Consider the following 20,893-nt stretch of genomic DNA (forward strand, 5'->3'; position numbering starts at 1 on the left):
GGATGGGATTTTTTGCAGTAGTGATTTAGAAAAGCACGTCAACAGAATGTGTTTCGGAATGCCGGGTATTCCCACCGACTCTCCAGCCCGAGACTCAGAAACACGGTCTGAGGAGTCCAGTGTTACTCCAGCCCTTGGGACATAAAGATAACAAGCCTCAGAGGAGGACCTCAGAGCAGGAGAGCAAGAGCGAGGAGGGGGCAAGCAGCCCCCTTTGTAGTGAGTTGGGCTGTTGCCTGGTAACTGTGGGGCGGAGCTTAGACAGAAAGCTAACAGCTAATGCGTACTCTGTACAAAGCTGTGGAGAGGCTAGGAGCATAGGTATATTTGGAAGCCATACACACAATAGCTGACTGGAAAACAATTTAAAGACTGATTGGCATAAACTATACAGGATGCAGGTATGCAGCTAGCTTTCCCGAGGAGGAATGTTGGGCCATGCGCTCAGTCCGCGCATAAAGACCACTGAAAATTAGAAGCCAGGCCTGGCTGCTCTTGGTCAAGTAGGTGACAGCTTTAGTTCGAGGGATGGGAAACAAGAGAAAACAATTACAGCTTTAAAAAAGTCATCTATACATATATGCAAACATGGAGATTTTTTTTAAAACAGGGTTTTTCTGTATAGCCCTGGCTGTCCTGGAACTCACTCTGTAGACCAGGGTGGCCTCAAACTCAAAAATCTGCCTGCCTCTGCCTCCCAAGTGCTAGGATCAAAGTTGTGCACCACCACTGCCACCACCACCCAGCTAAACATGGAGATCTTAAAATACGACATTTTAGACAGTCAGTGGTTGGTACACGCCTTTAATCCCAGCACTTGGGAGGCAGAGGCAGGCAGACCTCTGAGTTCGAGGCCAGTCTGGTCTGCAGAGTGAGTTCCAGAATAACCAGGGCTACACAGAGAAACCCTGTCATGAAAAAACAAACAAACAAACAAAAGGATACGATATTTTGAGGTGGACTTGTGATTTCAGTAATTTATGTAAAAAGGCTAACTTTAATGTGCAATCAGCATATCTCATCCCTGGCTAACTAATGATTTTTTTCAATCAATCTGACAACACCTTGAGGTGAATGGCCTTCCACTTCATAGTGGCCAGAGGTGTACAGCCGTGTGCCAGGTCACAGGACCAGCGTGCACCGTCTTTGCTGACTTGTGCTTTCCTGGTTGTTCTGCCCTTGGCCTTCTGGGTCATTTCCAGAAGGCAGCTTCTAGGAGGACCAGCCTCCTTTATCCACACCCTAGGCGCCCTTTCAGGTGTCCCCCAGGGCATTCTGCTCGAAGCAGCTGAGCCCCTGGCAGGCCTGTGGGTACTTCAGCCCCTGTGAGTGTCCGCGGTCACATTGTGAAATGGGTCCCTTGTTTGCACTGGCAGCCATCCATAACCTCTGGGAAAGCCTCCCATCACTGGGTTTCATGCCAAAGAGGTAGTCAGGGGATGCAGGGGCCCTGACCAGCTTCTTGTTGCTACTTTGTTTCCAACCCAATTACCGTGTAAAAGAAATCCCAACTGAATCAGTTAAGAATACAAGCTATAAGCCTAGATTGGGCAGATCTCCCACTACACTACTCTATTCCATCTATATTATCCCATTTAACTTGCGGTGTCTCCAGGCCACGAGCTTCTCTCTCTCTCTCCCACCCTCCTCTCTCTCTGTCTCTCTCTCTCTCTCTCTCTCTCTCTCTCTCTCTCTCTCTCTCTCTCTCTCTCTCTCTCTCTCTCTCTCTCTCTCTCTCTCTCGCCTCTCCACCAATCCCTGCTAACTCCCTCTCCTTCCTCTGGATCCCCTGTAGCTCCTCCCCTTTTCTATTGATCCTTTCTCCTCCCCCAAACCCTCAGCTCCTCCCCCTTCCTCCTGCCCAACCATTGGCTCAAGCCTTTATTTGAAATTGGGGAGAAGGTTCGTTCACAAGGCAACTCCTCAATCTGCAGCTCCTCTGAGGAGTGGATTTAGCATCAAAATACAAGCCCAGGGCTATCCACAACATCTTGTCATTTCTTCCTATTGCCTAGGCACCACATGAGAGAGACTGTGGTGGCCACCCAGTAGGTTCTCATTTCCGTGTTTGTGGGCTGCAGCTGGATCGACCTAAAGACGGCAAGCAGTCGTCTTCTTCTTCCCTTCCCACTCCTTGTCTCTTGTTTCTGCAACACTGACAAATAATCATTTCCTTTATAATCGCCACTCTGCTTAGCATCTTCCATGCCTATGGAAGCTTCTTTTAACGCGTCATTTCTGAATCTTATGAAAGAAAACGTGATTTCCCGCAGATGAGGCTTCAGACTTCCTTGCTGTCTGTCCTCCAGCTCCCGGGCTCGGGCCACCTCCAGCCCAGCCTCTCAAGTGGCTGCGGCTCCCTCGTTCCGGTCCTTACTCCACCTGTTGCCTTGTCAGCCTCCCCAGCTGGCCGCCTACGTCGATGTAATTATATCGAAACTAAAAATATCATTTGTTTGGAGTGAAGAGCTGAATTGCAGACACTACCAATTGTAGTAGTAGTAGTTGTTGTTGTTGAATGAATTTATAATCCTAGTTAGCCCATGTATAAATGGCAAGCATCCAGGTATTTTATTTACAATCCGTCCGCCTAGACTGGGCAGGTTCAGAGCTGTACTAACCTGCTCCCCAGCTATGAAACCCCGTGTTGCTTGCTGATTCTCCTGGTCACGTGCTCATGGTCCATCTCCTTTCACGGGGTCCTCCTCCACTTCTACCTTCTTTCTCCCTTCTCTCCCTCTACCTGTGACCCCCTCCCTCCGTCCTTAAGTCCCACCTTTCTCCCTTACAAGCTCTAGCCTTTTATTGACCAGTTACATTGGGGAGCAAAGTTCACAAAGCATCACTTGGTGTATGTGGGGATCGCTGGCGGGGTGGGGGTGGGGCGGGGGTGGGGGTATGCAACCACATCTTAAAGCTAAGCCGGTGTTTAGCTTTAGAAGACAAGCAACATCCGACCAACCCACTACAATTTTTAGGACACATCAATAACTCTCGTTCCAAAAAGAAATATGAATTTACCCAGGCCACTTCTGAGAACACACTTCAGTTACTTGAAATTGTTCAAATATGAACAAAACTACACTTAAATGTCCCTATTGTTAAAAAGAAAAAAACAAAACAAAAAAACTTAGAGCTGACAAGATGTCTCAGTAGCCTAAGGCATTTCCTATCAAGTCTGAGGATCTGAGTTCAGTGCCTGTACCTATACAGTGGGAAAAGAATCAAGTCTCAGAAAGTTGTCTTCTGACCTCCACACACTTGCCACACACAAGCACACACACAAACACACATTTTAAAACTGTAAAACTGGAAACCCTTATTTCTTGCAAAGATAGCTTTGCCGCCATCTTCACAAATGCTTAAATCGCAAGATGTACAGGTCTTTAAACCTTTTCTCTCTCACTTTAGGTGGTACCACGAGAAGTTTGAAGATTACCCCAAATCAAGAAAAATACTAATTCCGTTCGTGCTTTAGAGTGCCGTCAGTGCTGCTGTCTTCCTGGGGTCTTTGCTCTGAGTACTCACAGATGAATTATTTTCCTTAATTCTCCTGCAGCTCCATGGTTCTCGGGAAGGACAATAGAGGGTTGTTGTCCCCTGGTTAAGGACAAAGCCAATCATAAACTAATCTACCACATGCAGTTAGGGGGCTATCCTGTCTGGTAGGTCAGAAGCAGGGGGCACTGAGTCATTACAGCGCCCCTGGCTTGTGGTATCAGCACCCCTTACAGCCCTGCAAGGATCCCACCCCAGTCAGCTGCAGTCACCCACCTCCTTAGCGGATATGTGTTCTGCCTGCTCCGCCCTTGCTGCAGAGGCCTGGAGGTGTGGGAGTGTGGCCCGGGGCAGCCTTAACTGCAGACCCCTTTGACCCCCAACACTGGTAAGAGAAGTGTCTCTCTGCAGTGCTCTGTCCCCCAGAGGTGAGACTGCAGTGCACCCCTTCACTAGCCCATTTTTTGCTCTTCCTTTGCGCTAGAATTCATTGAGGTCCTTTTTGTTTTAATCTCTTTCTTAATATTATAAAACAAAATGTCAAAACAGAATTTCATATTTTTTGAACGCACCCCACGGACCAATCATGGCCCATGAAGATGGAAAGCTCCAGACTAGCTGGGATGTGTAGGGAGACTCTCTTTGGGAAAAAAAAAAAACGTAACAACCAGCTAACAATCCTAGGAATTGACCGCAGTAATAAAAGATGCCGCCCACACAAGGACCAGCTTGGTTGGGAGAAAGATGATCACCGGGATACTAACCCCACGGTGGCTCTGAGTGGTCTGAGGGCCACTAGTGCAGACCCATCCCCACTGGACGGATGAGCACTGCCCTGGGGCAGCGGCTGCGTTTACCACTCACCCTTTGCCATCAGGTTCCAGAATTAAAGGGAACAGAACAGATAGGACTGTGTGCTCTGATTCCCGTAAAGATGCTGCAGGAAGACCTGCAGGCACGGTTCGCAGCCTGCACAGTGCCCACCACCTGCTGCTCCCGCCCCCACTTCCGTATGCCCACTGTTACCTCCGTGTGCCCACTCCCACCTTCCCTGTGCTCTTTCGAGCGGGCCTTCCCAGCAGGCCTTCCTTCCTCAGCTCTTTGACTCACAGACAGAAACTATTCTCTGCGCCTCGAGTTCGCGGACTGTCTAGACTTGACCCAGGAAACTTCATTTTAACAAAGAGCAATGTTTAAAGGGGAACTCCCCGTCAAATCCTTTGCCCTTCCTTTTTCTGACCAAGGAACTGTTTGAAAGCCTAAAGCTCTCCTCTCAAATAGTGTAGTTCCCCTCTCAAAACTTCAGCGAGGCCTGCCTGTTGCGTTCTGAAAGGTTTGCGTGGGAGGAGGTACTCAGCCGAGACCCTGGGGACTTGACCTCCTTTGGAGGACATGGTGCTAAAGTTGGAACCCAGGACTCCAGGCTGCTAGGCAGATGCTTTGTCACTAAACCACATCACACATTTGCCCTGTGATGCCTCTTTGTTTATGAAGGACCAAGCTGCCCACAGGCTTGTGTTTGCTCCCCCTGCTAAGTGAGGGATTAGGGGAATCCTGCCCCAACACTATACTCTACTTCACTCCCTAAAACTCTGCCTTGTGTGAACCATGATTATTGAAGAAATTAATAAAACTACAATTATAAGTCTAGTTGTATTGTTTGTCTTCATGACTGGTTAAGACTATCACCTGTGTCAAGTTCAGCCCTGGAGCTGAATCGTGCTCACCTCTTCCCCAGTGTTGGGTAGTGAAAGCCCTTTAATACCCTAGGTGACGATGCATAGTCAAACAACTCCTTTATGGTTTTAATTAAGGCTGTTAGGTATTCAAATGAAAACCCGTCACAATAGGTTTTTAACTGGAATAAAATGAAGCTATGGCTGTTTCTGGCCTCGCCACGTCAAGCTACACTACTAAATAATGTCATGCCGTCCAGCTTGTCCCAACACCACCCTCACATTTCCATCGGGGCAGCATCCGAAGCTGTTACACTGCCGTTGAGATTGTTACATTGTTGTCATTTGCTGCTTATGTCAGCAAGAACATGGATTCCCATGTGATTGGGCAGGAATGGCTTTTGAGTATTCCTTTATTTCCTTGTGTGGTTACTGATGTCTTTTCTACCTTAGTTCCCCTTTTAACAAATCATTTACTTCTTGGGCAAGCAAGATGGCACAACCAGTAAATGCATTTGCTGCGCAGACGCAGCCGGCTGAGTTCAGTACCACATAGAGATGAAAGCAGGGCATCAGCTCCAAGGCTGTCCCTTCCTCACCATGCCTACCGTGGCATGTGCATGCAACCAAAGTTACTTATAATAAGTATAAGTATATTTATAATTTGCTTAATTTGAGATTTTTTTCCAGACCTACTTAATACATAAAGGGAACAAGAAAGGATTCTACAGCAGGTGTGGGGAATATGGGTGGTTAGAATACACCTTCACTGACACTAGAACATGGGTGGTTAGAATACACCTTCACTGACACTGGAACATGGGTGGTTAGAATACACCTTCACTGACACTGGAACATGGGTGGTTAGAATACACCTTCATTGACACTGGAAATTACCTTTTTTTTTTTTGTTTTAAGAAAATGTGAATATACAAGTTTTGCCTGCATGTGTATTTGTATATCACATACGTGCAGTACCTATAGAGACAGAAGGCTATCAGATCCTGGGGTCTGGAGTTGTAGATGTTGTGAGCCACCATGTTGATGCTGGGGAATCGAATGCTGGTGCTCCAGACGAGCAGCCAGTGCTCCAGAAGCATGGTGAATTGGCTAAAACTTTTTTTATTATATGCAACACTATATATATATATGTGTGTGTGTGTGTGTATACATATATATATTCAACACTATATATATACATATATATATCAATCATAAAAATGATGGACATATTATTAAACGAACATAAATAAAGTTTTTGTTTCTTTGTTTATTTTGGTTTTTTGAGACAGGGTTTCTCTGTGTAGCCCTGGCTGTCCTGGAATTCAGAACAGGCTGACTTCAAACTCAGAAATTTGCCTGCCTCTACCTCTGTCTCTGCCTTGCAAGTGCTGGGATTAAAGACATCTTCTTGTTTGTTTGTTTGTTTTGTTTCTAGTAGAGCTTAAAATCTTGGCTCTTACTGTGGTACAAACCCAAAAATAAGAACAACTTTTGGAGCCTGGCAGTGATGGCGCACGCCTTTAATCCCAGCATTTGGGAGGCAGAGGCAGGTGGATTTCTGAGTTCTGCTGCTCTGAGGAATGAATTGTAGGCACGATTATTTGGATACAGATTTCCTGCTATGGTCAAAGCTATTTGACTTGAGTAACTGACATAATTCTCAGTCCATAGGGAACAGGTTACATTCATATAAGAAATGGTGTTGGGGGGGAAGTGGGGGATGGGCAGAGGGAAGAGGTCTTATGGGACTTATGGGGAGGGGGGAACCGGGAAAGGGGAAATAATTTGGAATGTAAACAAAGAATGTAGAAAAACAAAAGAGAAAGAAAAGAAATGGTGTGTGTATTAAATGGTCTATCCATGGAGTCATTCATCAACTGTTTCAATGAGCAATGGCTCTGCTTGGAGGGTGACACAGACATTAGGTGAGGGTAAGTTTCTGGTTCATTGTCAGTGATGATTTTGAAAAGCATTCATCTGAGAAAAAGACTAACTTATAAGGTCCTCTTCTTCAAAATTGATACAATAATTATAAACATCAAGCAAAAAGTTCACTCTCACTATTATTCTCTTACAAGCCACCTTTCAAATTAATTGTCTACGTTTCTTTTGACTGTATAAATAATTTTGGGATATTTAAGCTGTTCTGAAAACCATAGTATAGTGTAAAAACATCAAATAAACAATCCTAGTAGAGAGGCTGAGATAAGCATGATTTCAAGACCATTCTGTGGTACACAGCAAGACACTGGCCTGTGCAAACAGGCAGAAAGTGTAGATGGATTGTACAATATTGGACCTATTTCTCCAATTGCCAAATCAAAGAGACCACTTAGAAATTTTGCCAAATTTCTAAATCTCCGTATTTTTTAATTTCAATCGATTAGGATATGTTGTAATAATAATTTTCATACTAAGAGATATTAAGGAAAAAATATTGTTATTTCCTGTTATTTTTGTTGTTAGAGGTAGAATTATGTTTGTGTGGGTTTGTTGAAAGATTACTTTCTTGCTTTAGTTTCCCTCCTTGTGTTGGTGTTTTCCATCTATTATCCTTTGTAAGGCAGTATCTGTGGAAAGATATTGGGTAACCTTGGTTTTTCTCATGGAATATCTTGGTTTCTCCATCTATGGCAATTGAGAGTTTTGCTGGGTATAGTAGCCTGGGCTGGCATTTGTGTTCTCTTAGAGTCTGTATGAGGTCTGCCCAGGATCTTCTAGCTTTCATGGTCTCTGGTGAGAAGTCTGGTGTTATTCTGATAGGTCTGCCTTATATGTTACTTGACTTTTTTCCCCTTACAGCTTTTAATATTCTTTCTTTGTTTAATGCAATTGGTGTTTTGATTATTATGTGACTGGAGGAATTTCTTTTCTGGTCCAGTCTATTTGAAGTTCTGAGGGCTCCTTGTATGTTCATGGGCATCTCTTCGTTTAGGTTAGGGAATTTTTCTTCTATAATTTTGTTGAAGATATTTACTGGCCCTTTACGTTGGGAATCTTTGCTCTCTTCTATACCTATTGTCCTTAGGTTTGGTCTTCTCATTGTGTACTGGATTTCCTGGATGTTTTGGGTTAGGAGCTTTGTACTTTTTGCCTTTTCTTTGACTGTTGTGTTAGTGTTTTCTATGATATCTTCTGCACTTGTATTTTGTTGGTGATGCTTGCATCTATGACTTCTGATCTCTTTCCTAGGTTTTCTATCTCCAGAGTTGTCTCCCTTTGTGATTTCTTTATTGTTTCTTCTTCCATATTTAGATCCTGGATGGTTTTATTCAATTCCTTCACTTATTTGTATTTTCCTCTAATTCTTTAAAGTTTTTTTTGTTTCTTCTTTAAGGGCTTCTAGCTGTTTACCTGTGTTCCTCTGTATTTCTCTTTTTTTTAAAATTACTTATTTATTATATGTAAGTACACTGTAGCTATGTTCAGACACCCCAGAAGAGGTGTCAGATCTCATTAAGGATGGTTGTGAGCCGCCATGTGGTTGCTGGGATTTGAACTCAGGACCTTTGGAAGAGCAAGCAGTTGGTGCACTTAACCTCTGAGCCATCTCTCCAGCTCCCCTCTGTATTTCTTTAAGGGAGTTGTTTATGTCCATCTTAAAGTCCTCTATCATCAGCATGAGAAGTGATTTTCGATCTGAATCTTGCTTTTCTGGTGTGATGGTGTATCCAGGACTTGCTATGGTGGGAGAATTGGGTTCTGATGATGCCAAGTAACTTTGGCTTTGGTTGCTTATGTTCTTACGCTTGCCTCCCGCCATCTAGTTATCAGTACTACCTGCCCTCGCTGTATCTAACTAGAGCCAGTCCTTCTGTGATTCTGGTTGTGTCAGAACTCCTCAGAGTCAAGCTGTCTCTGTGATTCTGAGATCATGGATGTGTCTGAGCTCCTGGGAGTCAAGCTGCCTCTGGGACCCTGAGATCCTGGTGTGACCAAGCTCCTGGGATCCTGGGATCCTATGATCCTGGGTGTGTTAGAGCACCTGGGAGGGGAGCTTCCTCGGGGTGTTGTGAGCCTGGCTATGAAGTTTGTGCCCAAGGTCAGCTCAGGGCACCAGCTCAAACAGACTGGAAGGAACCTGTGCCACTGGTCTGGCAAAGTTCCTGCGTGTCTGGGTCTGGCGGGTCCCAGTTACTCCCGTGTTGGGACAGATGTCGTGTCCTCCTCACCTCTGGCCCTATGGTCCTGGGCATGTTAGAAAGCCGGCAGTGGAGCTTCCTCTGGATGTTGTAGGACTGGCTGTGGAGTTTGTGTCCAAGCCTCTGCTCAGGGCACCCGCCCAGATTGGAAGGAACCCGTGCCACGGTTCTGCCTTAATTGTTGTTTATAATTTGATATATCTCCCATGTCTAACTCTCCTTGTATTTTCGATGATAGTCCTGCATCCTATCAGGCTGTGCTTTGTAAACTCCTCCAGTTTACAAAGTTTGTCTATACTCCAGTTGACTGCTTCATGACTTCTGCTTTGGTAAGAGTATTCTATAGTGTTTTCTTGATAGACACACATCTGGTATTAACCAGCCATTTTTATACTCGACTTTGAACTTTTAAATAAAACTCATTTTAGCCATCTTTAGCAAATAAATGGATTTCAAAGACAATAAATCAGTTCATTTTTTTTTTACTAACCACACCACACTGCAACATTAAATGATTTTTCTTTTTATTTTTTTTTAAGATTTCTTTGTATTTTGTGTGTATGAGTGTTTTGTCAAAAATGTATGTCTGTGTACCATGTGTGAGCATTGCACAGGGAGCCCAGAGAATGGCGTCAGTCCCTGGAACTGGAGTCACAGATGGTTGATAGCTGCCAAGTAGATTCTTCGAAACAACTCAGGATGCTCTGGAGAAAACAGCCAGTGTTCTTAACTGCTGAGCTGTCTCTCCAGCCCTCTTTTTTTATTATTATTATTTTTACAAATTCTAAAGAGTCTTCCTTAAAAAAAAGAAAGGAAGAAACTGGCTTTTCCTTTTCAGAAGTGCCTCAGACTGTCCAGAACCAGAGATCAGCATGGCAGATGCTCTTACCGCGACTTGCCATGTCGAAATCTTTTAAAAGGACTTGAGGGGTGCGACACCCTTCAGCAGCTGTAGAGTGAGGCAGCAGGTGAGGAGTCGTGTGGATGCGGACGCACGCGCCCTGTGCATGGGAGGTCCTGGCCTCCAGAGCACAGCCAGGGAAACCCCTCTAGATACCGACGTAAAGAACGTCATAAGCCATGTGCAGTCCTGCCTCTAGCAAAGAAACTCAAAGCCCAGAAATCAACTGCATACTAGTTCTCAGGAAAAACCCAAGGGGAGCAACTAGGCTCCCATCCTAGAAACCAAACCGCTCAGGCTGGTGTGAGGAAAGCTGAGAATGAAGGATTTCTTTGAGTTCAAAGCCATCTTGAGCTACATAGTGTGTTCTGTACTGGCCTGGGCACGGGACCCTGTCTGCAGAAATCACTCCTGCTCTGCTTTTCAATCTTCCTTAAAAGAGCCGTGACATAGTCACCATGTACTTCAGAAAGAGGAGGATTCTGGAGAAATGTTACGTTATAGACGTGGCTGTAAGAGACTGGGCATCAGCCATGGGTCATCTGTGGGACAGGTACCATGGGGACACTTGTCACGGAAACAGAATGGACAATGAGCTGATGTTTAAAATGAGCTGGGTAGGGGCTGGAGAGATGGCTCAGCCGGTAAGAGCACTGACTGCTCTTCCAAGGGTCATGAGTTCAAATCCCAGCATCCACATGGTGGCTCACAACCATCCATAAAGAGATATGACACTCTCTTCTGGTATCTGAGGACAGCTACAGTGTACTTACATATAATAAATAAATAAATAAATAAATAAATAAATAAATAAATAAATAAATAAATAAATAAAAAAAAAAAATATAAAATGAGCTGGGTAATAAAGACCTTGTATGAAAAAAATTAACCAAACTTCAATAATAATTTAAATTGTTTATTCTCTCTGTGTTTCTGTGTCGTGAGTCGTGAGCATTCGTGTGTGGGGGAACACAGGTACATACATGCCTTGTACATACAGGGGTTAGGACAATGGTGGGAGCCAGTCCTCGCCTTCCTAGCTTGAGACTGGTCCTGTTCATTGCGTTTCTCAGCTGGGTCCAAAGCTTCCGGTGCCCCAGGTCTGGCCCATCCGCCATCCTCAATCAGCCAATTAAAGGCCAAATTAAAAGTGGAAGGCAGGGGGCTGTATGGCTGGCTCCGCAGTTAAGACCACTAATTACTCTTTTACAGGTCCCAAGTTCAATTCCCAGCAACCACATGGTGGCTCACAACCATCCTATAATGGGATCTGATGCCCCCTTCTGGTGTGTCTGAAGAGAACAATAGTGCACTCATATGCATGAAATAAATAATTTTTTAAAACAAAATGTTGAAAATGGAAAAAGATTTATTTAATGTGGCCACATTGGGAAGGGGGGCAAAGATCCAATTCACCACCCCCCAAAATCCATCTTTGGAGTCCTCAGGTAAAACCAAAGTTTAAAAAGGAGCTAGAGTTGTGAACACATAGGCAGTCTCATCAAGGGCTGACCCTGCCCTACACTGACCCACCATTGACTGGGTCAGTAAGGCACCATAACAAGACCTTCAAGGACTGTGAGGAGCTGAAGAGGTGACTGTGTTGCTTCCAGGGGCCCTGGGTTCAGTTCTCAGCTCTGACATGACACCTAACAGCAGTCCATAGCCCCCCTTCCAGGAGACCCAGGAGCTCCCTCTGCTGGCACGGTGCGTGCGCATGTGGCACACATAGATACACCTCCCCAAAACACCTTCCATGATAGATAAATATTTTTTCAGCCCTGTAAAGTCCTTTTTCAGAAGACAAGTTCTTCCTCTGGTTGACACCTTTTCCTTCCCCCAGAATGAGATTCCTGGGGGAATTCTTCTTCCCTGTGGGGTCCTTCTTCGTTTGAATAGTTGGATAGTCAGACGGACAGATCAGAATGCCTCTTTAGAATACCTTCATTTCTTGCCTTGCCTGTTATACCAGCGACCAGTGCTAAGGCCCCGTAGCGTGGCCTGGTCATGGCTGACCAGCTTTCTGACGGACACGTCAGGTGCTAACTTCCGATAACTCACTGACACTATCTCCTATCAGGCCTCAGGCTCAGTACAGACCTCAGCCCCCTTCCCTGCAAAACTCACAAGGAGCTCTCTCTTCATCTCTCCCTACCACAAAGACTGCATCTGCCACCCTCTACAGAAAGACCACAGCCATCGGGTATCTTGCTCAACATTCAAAGTCAATGTGACAACCTGCATCTGTCTCCTAAGGCTCCCCATGGCGAGTGGCACATGTTTCTGCTCACCCCACAGTGAATGACCACTCACCATGAATGCATGTGTCTGTTTGTCCCACAGTGTGAGCACTCACTGTGCATGTGTCTGTCCCACAGTGTGAGCACTCACTGTGCATGTGTCTGTTTGTCCCACAGTGTGAGCACTCACTGTGCATGTATCTGCCTGTCCCACAGTGTGAGCACTCACTGTGCATGTGTCTGCCTGTCCCACAGTGTGAGCACTCACTGTGCATGTGTCTGTTTGTCCCACAGTGTGAGCTCTCACCGTGCATGTGTCTGCCTGTTCCACAGTGTGAGCATTCACCACACGTGTCTGCCTGTCCCACAGTGTGAGCGCCCACCATGCATGTGTCTGCCTGTCCCACAGTGTGAGCACTCACTGTGCATGTATCTGCCTGTCCCACAGTGTGAGCACTCACTGTGCATGTGTCTGTTTGTCCCACAGTGTGAGCACTCACTGTGCATGTGTCTGCCTGTCCCACAGTGTGAGCACTCAGTGTGCATGTGTCTGACCCACAGTGTGAGCAGTCACCGTGCATGTGTCTGCCTGTCCCACAGTGTGAGCACTCACCGTGCATGTGTCTGCTTGTCCCACAGTGTGAGCACTCACTGTGCATGTATCTGCCTGTCCCACAGTGTGAGCACTCACTGTGCATGAGTCTGTCCCACAGTGTGAGCTCTCACCGTGCATGTGTCTGCCTGTCCCACAGTGTGAGCATTCACCACACGTGTCTGCCTGTCCCACAGTGTGAGCGCCCACCATGCATGTGTCTGCTTGTCCCACAGTGTGAGCGCCCACCATGCATGTGTCTGCTTGTCCCACAGTGTGAGCACTCACCGTGCATGTGTCTGTCTGTCCCACAGTGTGAGCACTCACCATGAATGAATGTGTCTGTTTGTCCCATAGTGTGAGCACTCACTGTGCATGTGTCTGCTTGTCCCACAGTGTGAGCATTCACCACACATGTCTGCCTGTCCCACAATGTGAGTGCTCATCATGCATGTGTCTGCCTGTCCCACAATGTGAGTGCTCATCATGCATGTGTCTGCCTGTCCCACAGTGTGAGCGCCCACCATGCATGTGTCTGCTTGTCCCACAGTGTGAGCACCCACCATGCATGTGTCTGCTTGTCCCACAGTGTGAGCGCCCACCATGCATGTGTCTGCCTGTCCCACAGTGTGAGCGCCCACCATGCATGTGTCTGCCTGTCCCACAGTGTGAGCACCCACCATGCATGTGTCTGCTTGTCCCACAGTGTGAGCGCCCACCATGCATGTGTCTGCCTGTCCCACAGTGTGAGCACCCACCATGCATGTGTCTGCTTGTCCCACAGTGTGAGCACCCACCATGCATGTGTCTGCCTGTCCCACAGTGTGAGCACTCACCATGCATGTATTAGTTTATCCCACAATGTGTTAACCATGCATGTATCTGCTTGCCCCACAGTGAGTGAACACTCATTATGTAACAAACATGTGGGCTGCAGACAGATCCTGGTCAGATGAGATGCCAAACAAAACACAAAGAAACTAAGATAATGCCAGCTGGTCTCCAAGCTAGCTACAGGGGATTCTGGAGGCACTTCACATCTAGCAGGTCACTCTACCCCTCTGGCATCCTTCCCTGCCAGAAAGACTCTTTTGGCATGACACAGCAGAACAGAGAACTGGCACAGGGACTGGGGGGTGGCATAGGTACCTCACCTGGAGAAGCCAGCGGCAGCAGGCACCTCCTATGCCCTGGCCAACCTGTATAGCATAGGATTCTCCTGCTGGCCACACCCACCCAGCACCTGGTTGCAAACTGTGCTCAAAGGTCTGCCATCTCAAAGCGTGAGAAAGGACTGGAGTTTCTAAAAAACTCAGCTGCACTGAACCTTCCCGACACCCTGGTTCCTACAGTAATGTGACACAATAGTTCAAAACAGTAAACAGTTACGGCATAGTTGAGTGGTAGAAAGAGCCCCTGGCATGCACAGTACAAGACCTGGGTTCACCTCTCAGCCCTGGAAAGGAAAGAACTGGAAGGGAAAGAAAACTTGCCCAGGTATGGTGGCTCATACTTATAATCCTACCAGGTGGGGAGCTGAGGCAGAGGGTCTGAAACTTATGCTAGCCTGGGCTACCCATTAAGCTCCTGGCCATCCTGTGCTACAGAGTGAAATTATAAAACAGCATCAAAATCAGCAAAGGCTTCAGTATAGTACAGAATAACCTGGGCTAGGGGCAGAGAGGGGGAGGGGGGACATAGACACAACTGGGATAGCTGTGAGTTCACAAGATAAACGCACTCACTGTCCTGGAGATGTTTGGGGCTATTCTGAAGAGACCCAGTGTTCCCCAAGAATTTATCACACAAGAGTTGTGTACTGAGAACTTTAGTTTCTTTAAAAACCCAGTTATGTTGGGTGAATATGTTTGGTTTTTTTTAACCCCAGGTGTGAGATATAAAGCTACCTTAGTTTGTCCACAGCCGTTCAATATGATTGTTTCGTGTACTAGTAGGGACATGATCTTTGCCAGCTGCAGAGAGAGACTCTGGGGAGGAATAAATGCTGGAGCCCCCAGAGGGGTGGGAGGCGCCCCAAAGAAGGAGGAGTAGGAAGAGGAGGAGGAGGCTGCTTCTCTCCTGCTGCTGGTCCTGGTTGCTGTTGTTGCAATTTGATGAGAAGCTGAAGATACCTGACGACTTCCAAGAATATCGGAATCCAATATTGATATCCAAGAAACTCAGCACCCCCAATCAGCAGGAAATTGTCAATTATTGGCCGGAAGAGGTCTGTGCCCCCTTTCCCCTCTAACTTTTTTTTCTTTCCTACCTAGTGTTGGGGGGTTAGAAGGGATCAGGATGGAATAAGGGTAGGAAAAGTGAGAGATATAAGAACCTAATTCAGCCAAGCCTGGGATGGTCACTGTCCCCCTCACCGACAGCACGGATCTCTCATTCTGCCAATGCAAACAAACAAACAAACAAACCATCAAACACCAAACAGCTCTTATCCTAAAGGGATAAGACAGAGTTTAGTCTGGAGCCATTTTGAATGACTCTGGCTCAGGAACACAGAATTAGTTGACCCCAAATTCCATGTTCAAAAGTGGAAGTAGTTTTACGAACTTTTATAGTTTTACAGAACAGAGAAAGTCATAAAAAGGCAAGTTTAAACTTCATTGGTGGGTGCGTTAGTGAGGTGGTTAGAGCAAGATGGAGAAGCTGTTCTCTAAGCCTAAGATGCTATCTTCAGCTTTTGAATTAGTGGAACCTAGAGGTCTGCCATGTTAATAGATTTCAAAGGGATTTATCTATTAGTCGTGGATATTAGTTCTAACAAATAGTTGGGCAAAGAATAGCTGTTCTTGGGGTGGGGGGCTAAAGCTAGCCAGACATGATCAGCCTCTGGACCTGCAACATTGTAACCTTTGCAATTACTGTAATCAGCCTCTGGACCTGCAACATTGTAACCTTTGCACACTATCGGAGTTTTAGTCAACCTCTCTCTCAATTATAACTTGTTTCCCTGTTGACCAAGCATCTCATTTTTTTGCATGCAAAGGTCATATATTATTTATTAAACATTGTAAGGTCCTTCATATCCTTGAGACTCATTTTTATGATCTGATGTAGATGAGGCTGAGAGGTTAGCCCTCTCAGGAGAGAGGAACAGCTGGTACCAGCTTTAAGAAAGAAACTCAGGAGGTAGAGAGAGAGACAGGGGGATCTCTGGGAGTCTGAGACCAGCCTACTCTACATAGCAGACTACAGGACAGCCAACCAGGGCTATATTGAGAGACTTGGTCTCAAAAACCAGGAAGGAAGGGAGGGAAGGAGGGAGGAAGGAAGAGAGGGAGGGAGGGAGGAAGGGAGGAAGGGAGGAAGGGAGGGAGGGAGAACATAAGGAAAAACTGAGTCATGCTGCAGCTATCAGCGATTGTGACTAGCATCTGACTGGTTTTCTTTTGTCCTCTGTTGCTGACATATAAGATTTCATGTGACAGACAATAGAACTATTAGACCTAAAACTGAATAACCAAGAACACAGTTTGGCCTAATGGAGTAACATATGAAGAAAATATGTATTTAAAATAGCTGATTTTACATTAAAAAATCTAGGTTGTCTCTATTCATGCTGATCCTGTACTTACAGTATTTGTGCTCCATGGACTATCTCTATATCCACGATGCTATGTACTCTGTCATATCTAAATGGCTAAAATTGGACTCTGGAAGGAGTCACCTAGTTTTGTCCTTTTTCCTAGCAAAATATAAATATTGTTTAATGTTTTAATCCCATCCAAAAGCAGCATGCAACATCATAGACATAAATTTATCAAGAACCATCAGTACTTAAGATAGAAGCATCATGAATGTTATTAGAGAGTAGTCTTTTGTATAATTTGGATAAGAATGAAATCTTTGATTATATCTAACTAGAGTAAATGGAGTTAAAGCGTAACTTCAAGACTAGATTTTTTTGTTTTATCCAAAGTATACTGAACAATACGAAATCTCTCTATATATCTATATCTATATCTATATCTAGATATAAATATAGATATAGAGTAGAAAAAACACTTGAATCCTTTAAACATGAAAACTATTTTTGCATAGTATGGAGGTTTAAGCAACAGTTATAAAAAACATAAAAACAAAAAGAAAGGACATAATACCTTCAATTGTAAATGTATTAAATCCAAGACTAACATTATTTTATCACTTAGAATATTAAATGTCATAAACAATTTTTATAAATCTAATCATAAAAATATTTTTAAAACATAAAGTGCCAGGTGTGGTGGCACACTCCTTTAATCCCAGCACTTGGGAGGCAAAGGCAGGTGGATCTCTGTAAGTTCAAGGTCTCCCTGGACTCCAGGGCAAGTTCCAGGACAGCCAGGACTACTCGGAGAAATGCTGTCTCAGAAGCAAACAGAGAGATACATAAAAAGTGAAAGAAATGTAATTGCTCCGTGTACTCTCTTAGTAGCAGTGATGAGAGTGGGCTCCATCCGGCATCTCTGAAGTCCGTATGAATGGACTCTCAGATGAGGGGAGAAAGCTTCCCTGGTTGAGTTTTCTAGTCTAGCAGGGAGTTAGAAGTCCCTGAACATATTCCCAATCTTTTCATAGAAATGTAGTCTTTGATATGAGGGCTTTTTTCCTATTAATTGATGCTATCATCTGGTTTTATCCTTTGAGAAAACTCTGTAACTTAGAATTTTACTTACTATACTTTAAAGTCCTTTTCAATAGTAAAGTTGGCTGGTGTGCCGAGGGCGGTTCATCTCCAAACACTTTTTCCTTTGTGGAAACTTTGTTGTTCCCGACACCTACCTCACCTCCCCAGCTAGGGAAAATGTGTGTGGATCGCTTGTTTTCTGTGCTGCCTTTGGGACCCACTTTCTCAGCTTTTACCCTGAGATCATCTCCCCTTGGGTCTCAGCATTATCCTGCACATATATGGAAGCTCAGAGGACTCACGTCACTGGGTGACCGATCCCTCATATGTGTCTTCCCAGCTGAGCCAATACAGTTGGGTTTCCCTATGAGCCCACTGCACTTTGTGGAGTGTCCCCCTGACACCTCCACGCTTTGGATGGGAGGGGACAAGTGCATTTTGTGTTCAGAATCTTTATCACCAGGTGCTCATAAAACTCCTAAGGCTGGGCAACGTCACAGGAGAGGCGGCAGGAAGGACAGGATTGTGTATTTGAGAAGGAATGTAAGGAAACAAAGGCCTTGGGATAATAAAACATTTCAAAGACAGATGGAAACAGAAACCAAAGTGCATTCGGAAGAGAGCAAGCAGAACCCAAAATGCCCTTAGAGATCTAAAAGCAAGCAAGCAGTCTATAGAGAATGTTTTCAAACTACATACCAAACACTTTGAAAGCAGACCAGAAAGGTACCTATCAAATCACCCCCAAATTCTGTGGCCCAATGTGGAAACAGTTTTATGAAGTTTTATAGTTTTATAGGAGGGAGGGAGGGAGGGAGGGAGGGAGAGAGAGAGAGAGAGAGAGAGAGAGAGAGAGAGAGAGATCAAGGCAAATTTAAAATACATTGAGGGACACGTTACAGAGGTGGTTACAGCAAGATGGGGGAAGTTTTTCTATAAGCCCAACATACTATCTTGTGACAGTCTTAGCTTTTGAGTTGATGGAAGCTAGTGGTCTGCTATGTTAAAAGGTTTTCTCTATTAGTCACCGGGTGTCACAGAGTTGGGGAAGGACTGGCTGGACTAGGGGTTTAAGCTCGCCTAAAATAAGGTAATTAGCCTCTAAACCTTCATCACCGCAAAATCCCCACAGCTCTGAGCTGCACTCACCCGATCTTTGCAGACACAGCCTCCTTCCAGGGATTTTCATTCTCGACTCACGGGTACCACGTGTTCAGGCACCCACCCACTCTATGCTCATATGAGGTCGAGGCACCACTCTGCTGCCACTCAATGACCGCCCGAGTGTGTCCTCAGAGGCACAGGGTGTGTGGATAAGCGCTCGTCCAAATCCTAGCTCTGTCATCTCATGTCTGTGTAGTGCTGTGGTGATGAGGTCGGTCGGAGGTTCCCGTGGAGGTTGTACACAGTCATTGCAGATGTGCTTACATGACCAGCAGTAGCACGCGCCCCACTGCTGGGATGCTCGGACTGTTACACAATGTATCACACAGCATTCTGTAGACTCAGACCCCTTGTATTTTACACACTCACAACAAATGTGCTCCCTTGCAAGGTGCTCCTGGGTTACTGATTCCTTGTTTTAAGCCCACAGACACTGTTGTTCCAGTATTTCATGGTGTAAGAATAACATTCTCCTTGTGGTGTTACAGGAACATTTGTCTGCATATATGTGAAAGGTGGGTGACCCTACAGTGGCCCCCAAGGTCCTATACCCTGTTCTTACAACAGCATATGTGGTACCCTCATGGTAGATGACAGAGGCACTGGATTATACTACTGCCACCTTGCCAGAAGATGATCCCTGTGTTCCCCTAGGGGGAGGGTCTGGGAGGAGCTTAGAGTTCTTCAGTAGGCATCTAGAAAAGTGTGAGACCCTCACAGCTATGATCAAGGAGCTGTGTGCTTCCAATGACCAGCTGAACCCTCTGCAAGACTGGTCCAGATTCCAAGTGGATTCTGGAAGGACCCTGTGCATAGAGGACTTAGGTGAGCTGTGCCCAAGGCCATGGCTCTCCCAACACTCTGGTTTCATAACACCTATGTGTAGGTAGCTTTCCTTGTTTGGAAACGATTGAACATGGAGGAAAAACTTCACCAATACAACCATCCCTGGTCAGGATGGTGTCCTGATTAGTAACTACTGCTGGGATAAAACACCTTGAACAGAACAACTTGGGGAGGAAAGTGTTTACTCAGCTTACATTCGCATAGCACTGTTCATCGAAAGAAGTCAGGGCAGGAACTCAAACAGGTCCGGAACGTAGGATCAGGAGCTGAGGTAGATCACGGAGGGGGCTGCTCTACTGGCTTGCTCAACCTGCTTTCCAATAGATCTTGGGACCTCCAGAGATGGCACCACCTACAATGAGCTGACCCTCCCTCAAAAATCACTAATTTTAAAGAAAATGTCCCACAAGCTTGCCTATGCCCCAGCATTTCTCAACCTGTGGGTCATGACCCCTTGGGAGGCTGAATGACTGTTTTTACAGGGGTCACCTTAAGATCTTTGGAAAACAGAGATTTCCATTAAGATTCATAACAGTAGCAATTCATACAGTTATAAAGTAGCAATGAAAATAATTTTATGGTTGGGATCACATAACACAAGAAACTGTATTGCAGGGTCACAGCACTGGGCTTTGAGAACTACTGCCACAGCCTGATCCCATTGAGGCATTTTCTCAGTTAAGGCTCCCTCCTCTCCAGTGACTCGAGCTTCCGCCAGGCTGAATGAAGTGAAACTAGCCAGCGCAGCCAGCCTTGTAAGGAGCCAGAAGTAAGAAGCCAGATCACATCTATGCCCACATCTTGTCTGTTCTAACTCCATTGCTTGCCGGAACTAGCCAGGGTGTTGTCCTAGCTGCTTGAGGTAGCTTCAAAACCTGACTTGTGAGACAGAAAGTTAATGGCTGGAGAAATGGCTCAGCGGTTAAGTATAGTGATTGCTCTTCCAGAGGTCCTGAGTACAATTCCCAGCAACCACATGGTGGCTCACAACTATCTGTAATGGGGTCTGTTGCCTTTCTCTGAAGAGAGTGACAGTGTACTCCCATATACAAAAATAAACAGATAAATAAATTTTTAAAAGCAAAATTTAAAAAAAAATGAACTGCTAAGTCAGCAAAACCTTTTCTGAACTTTTAGACCCTACTCTACAGTGTTGCATATAATCTGATCAACACTATCAATCAACACCAAACCAGTTTAAAAACTG

The 20,893-nt window shown here is 45.4% G+C and overlaps 1 protein-coding gene across 1 annotated transcript in view; it reads left to right on the forward strand.

Moving 5' to 3' along the window:
- The window catches only part of Srd5a1 (steroid 5 alpha-reductase 1), a 40,743-nt gene extending 35,606 nt beyond the window's left edge, over positions 1 to 5,137 (forward strand). The window contains exon 5 of the mRNA XM_052159956.1: positions 3,412 to 5,137. Coding sequence (XP_052015916.1) covers positions 3,412 to 3,478 — 67 coding nt within the window. The 3' untranslated portion in view covers positions 3,479 to 5,137. The remainder of the gene's footprint in view (positions 1 to 3,411) is intronic.
- The last annotated feature ends 15,756 nt before the right edge of the window (positions 5,138 to 20,893 follow it).

This window comes from Apodemus sylvaticus, chromosome 16, assembly GCF_947179515.1.
Source record: "Apodemus sylvaticus chromosome 16, mApoSyl1.1, whole genome shotgun sequence".
NCBI lineage: Eukaryota > Metazoa > Chordata > Mammalia > Rodentia > Muridae > Apodemus > Apodemus sylvaticus.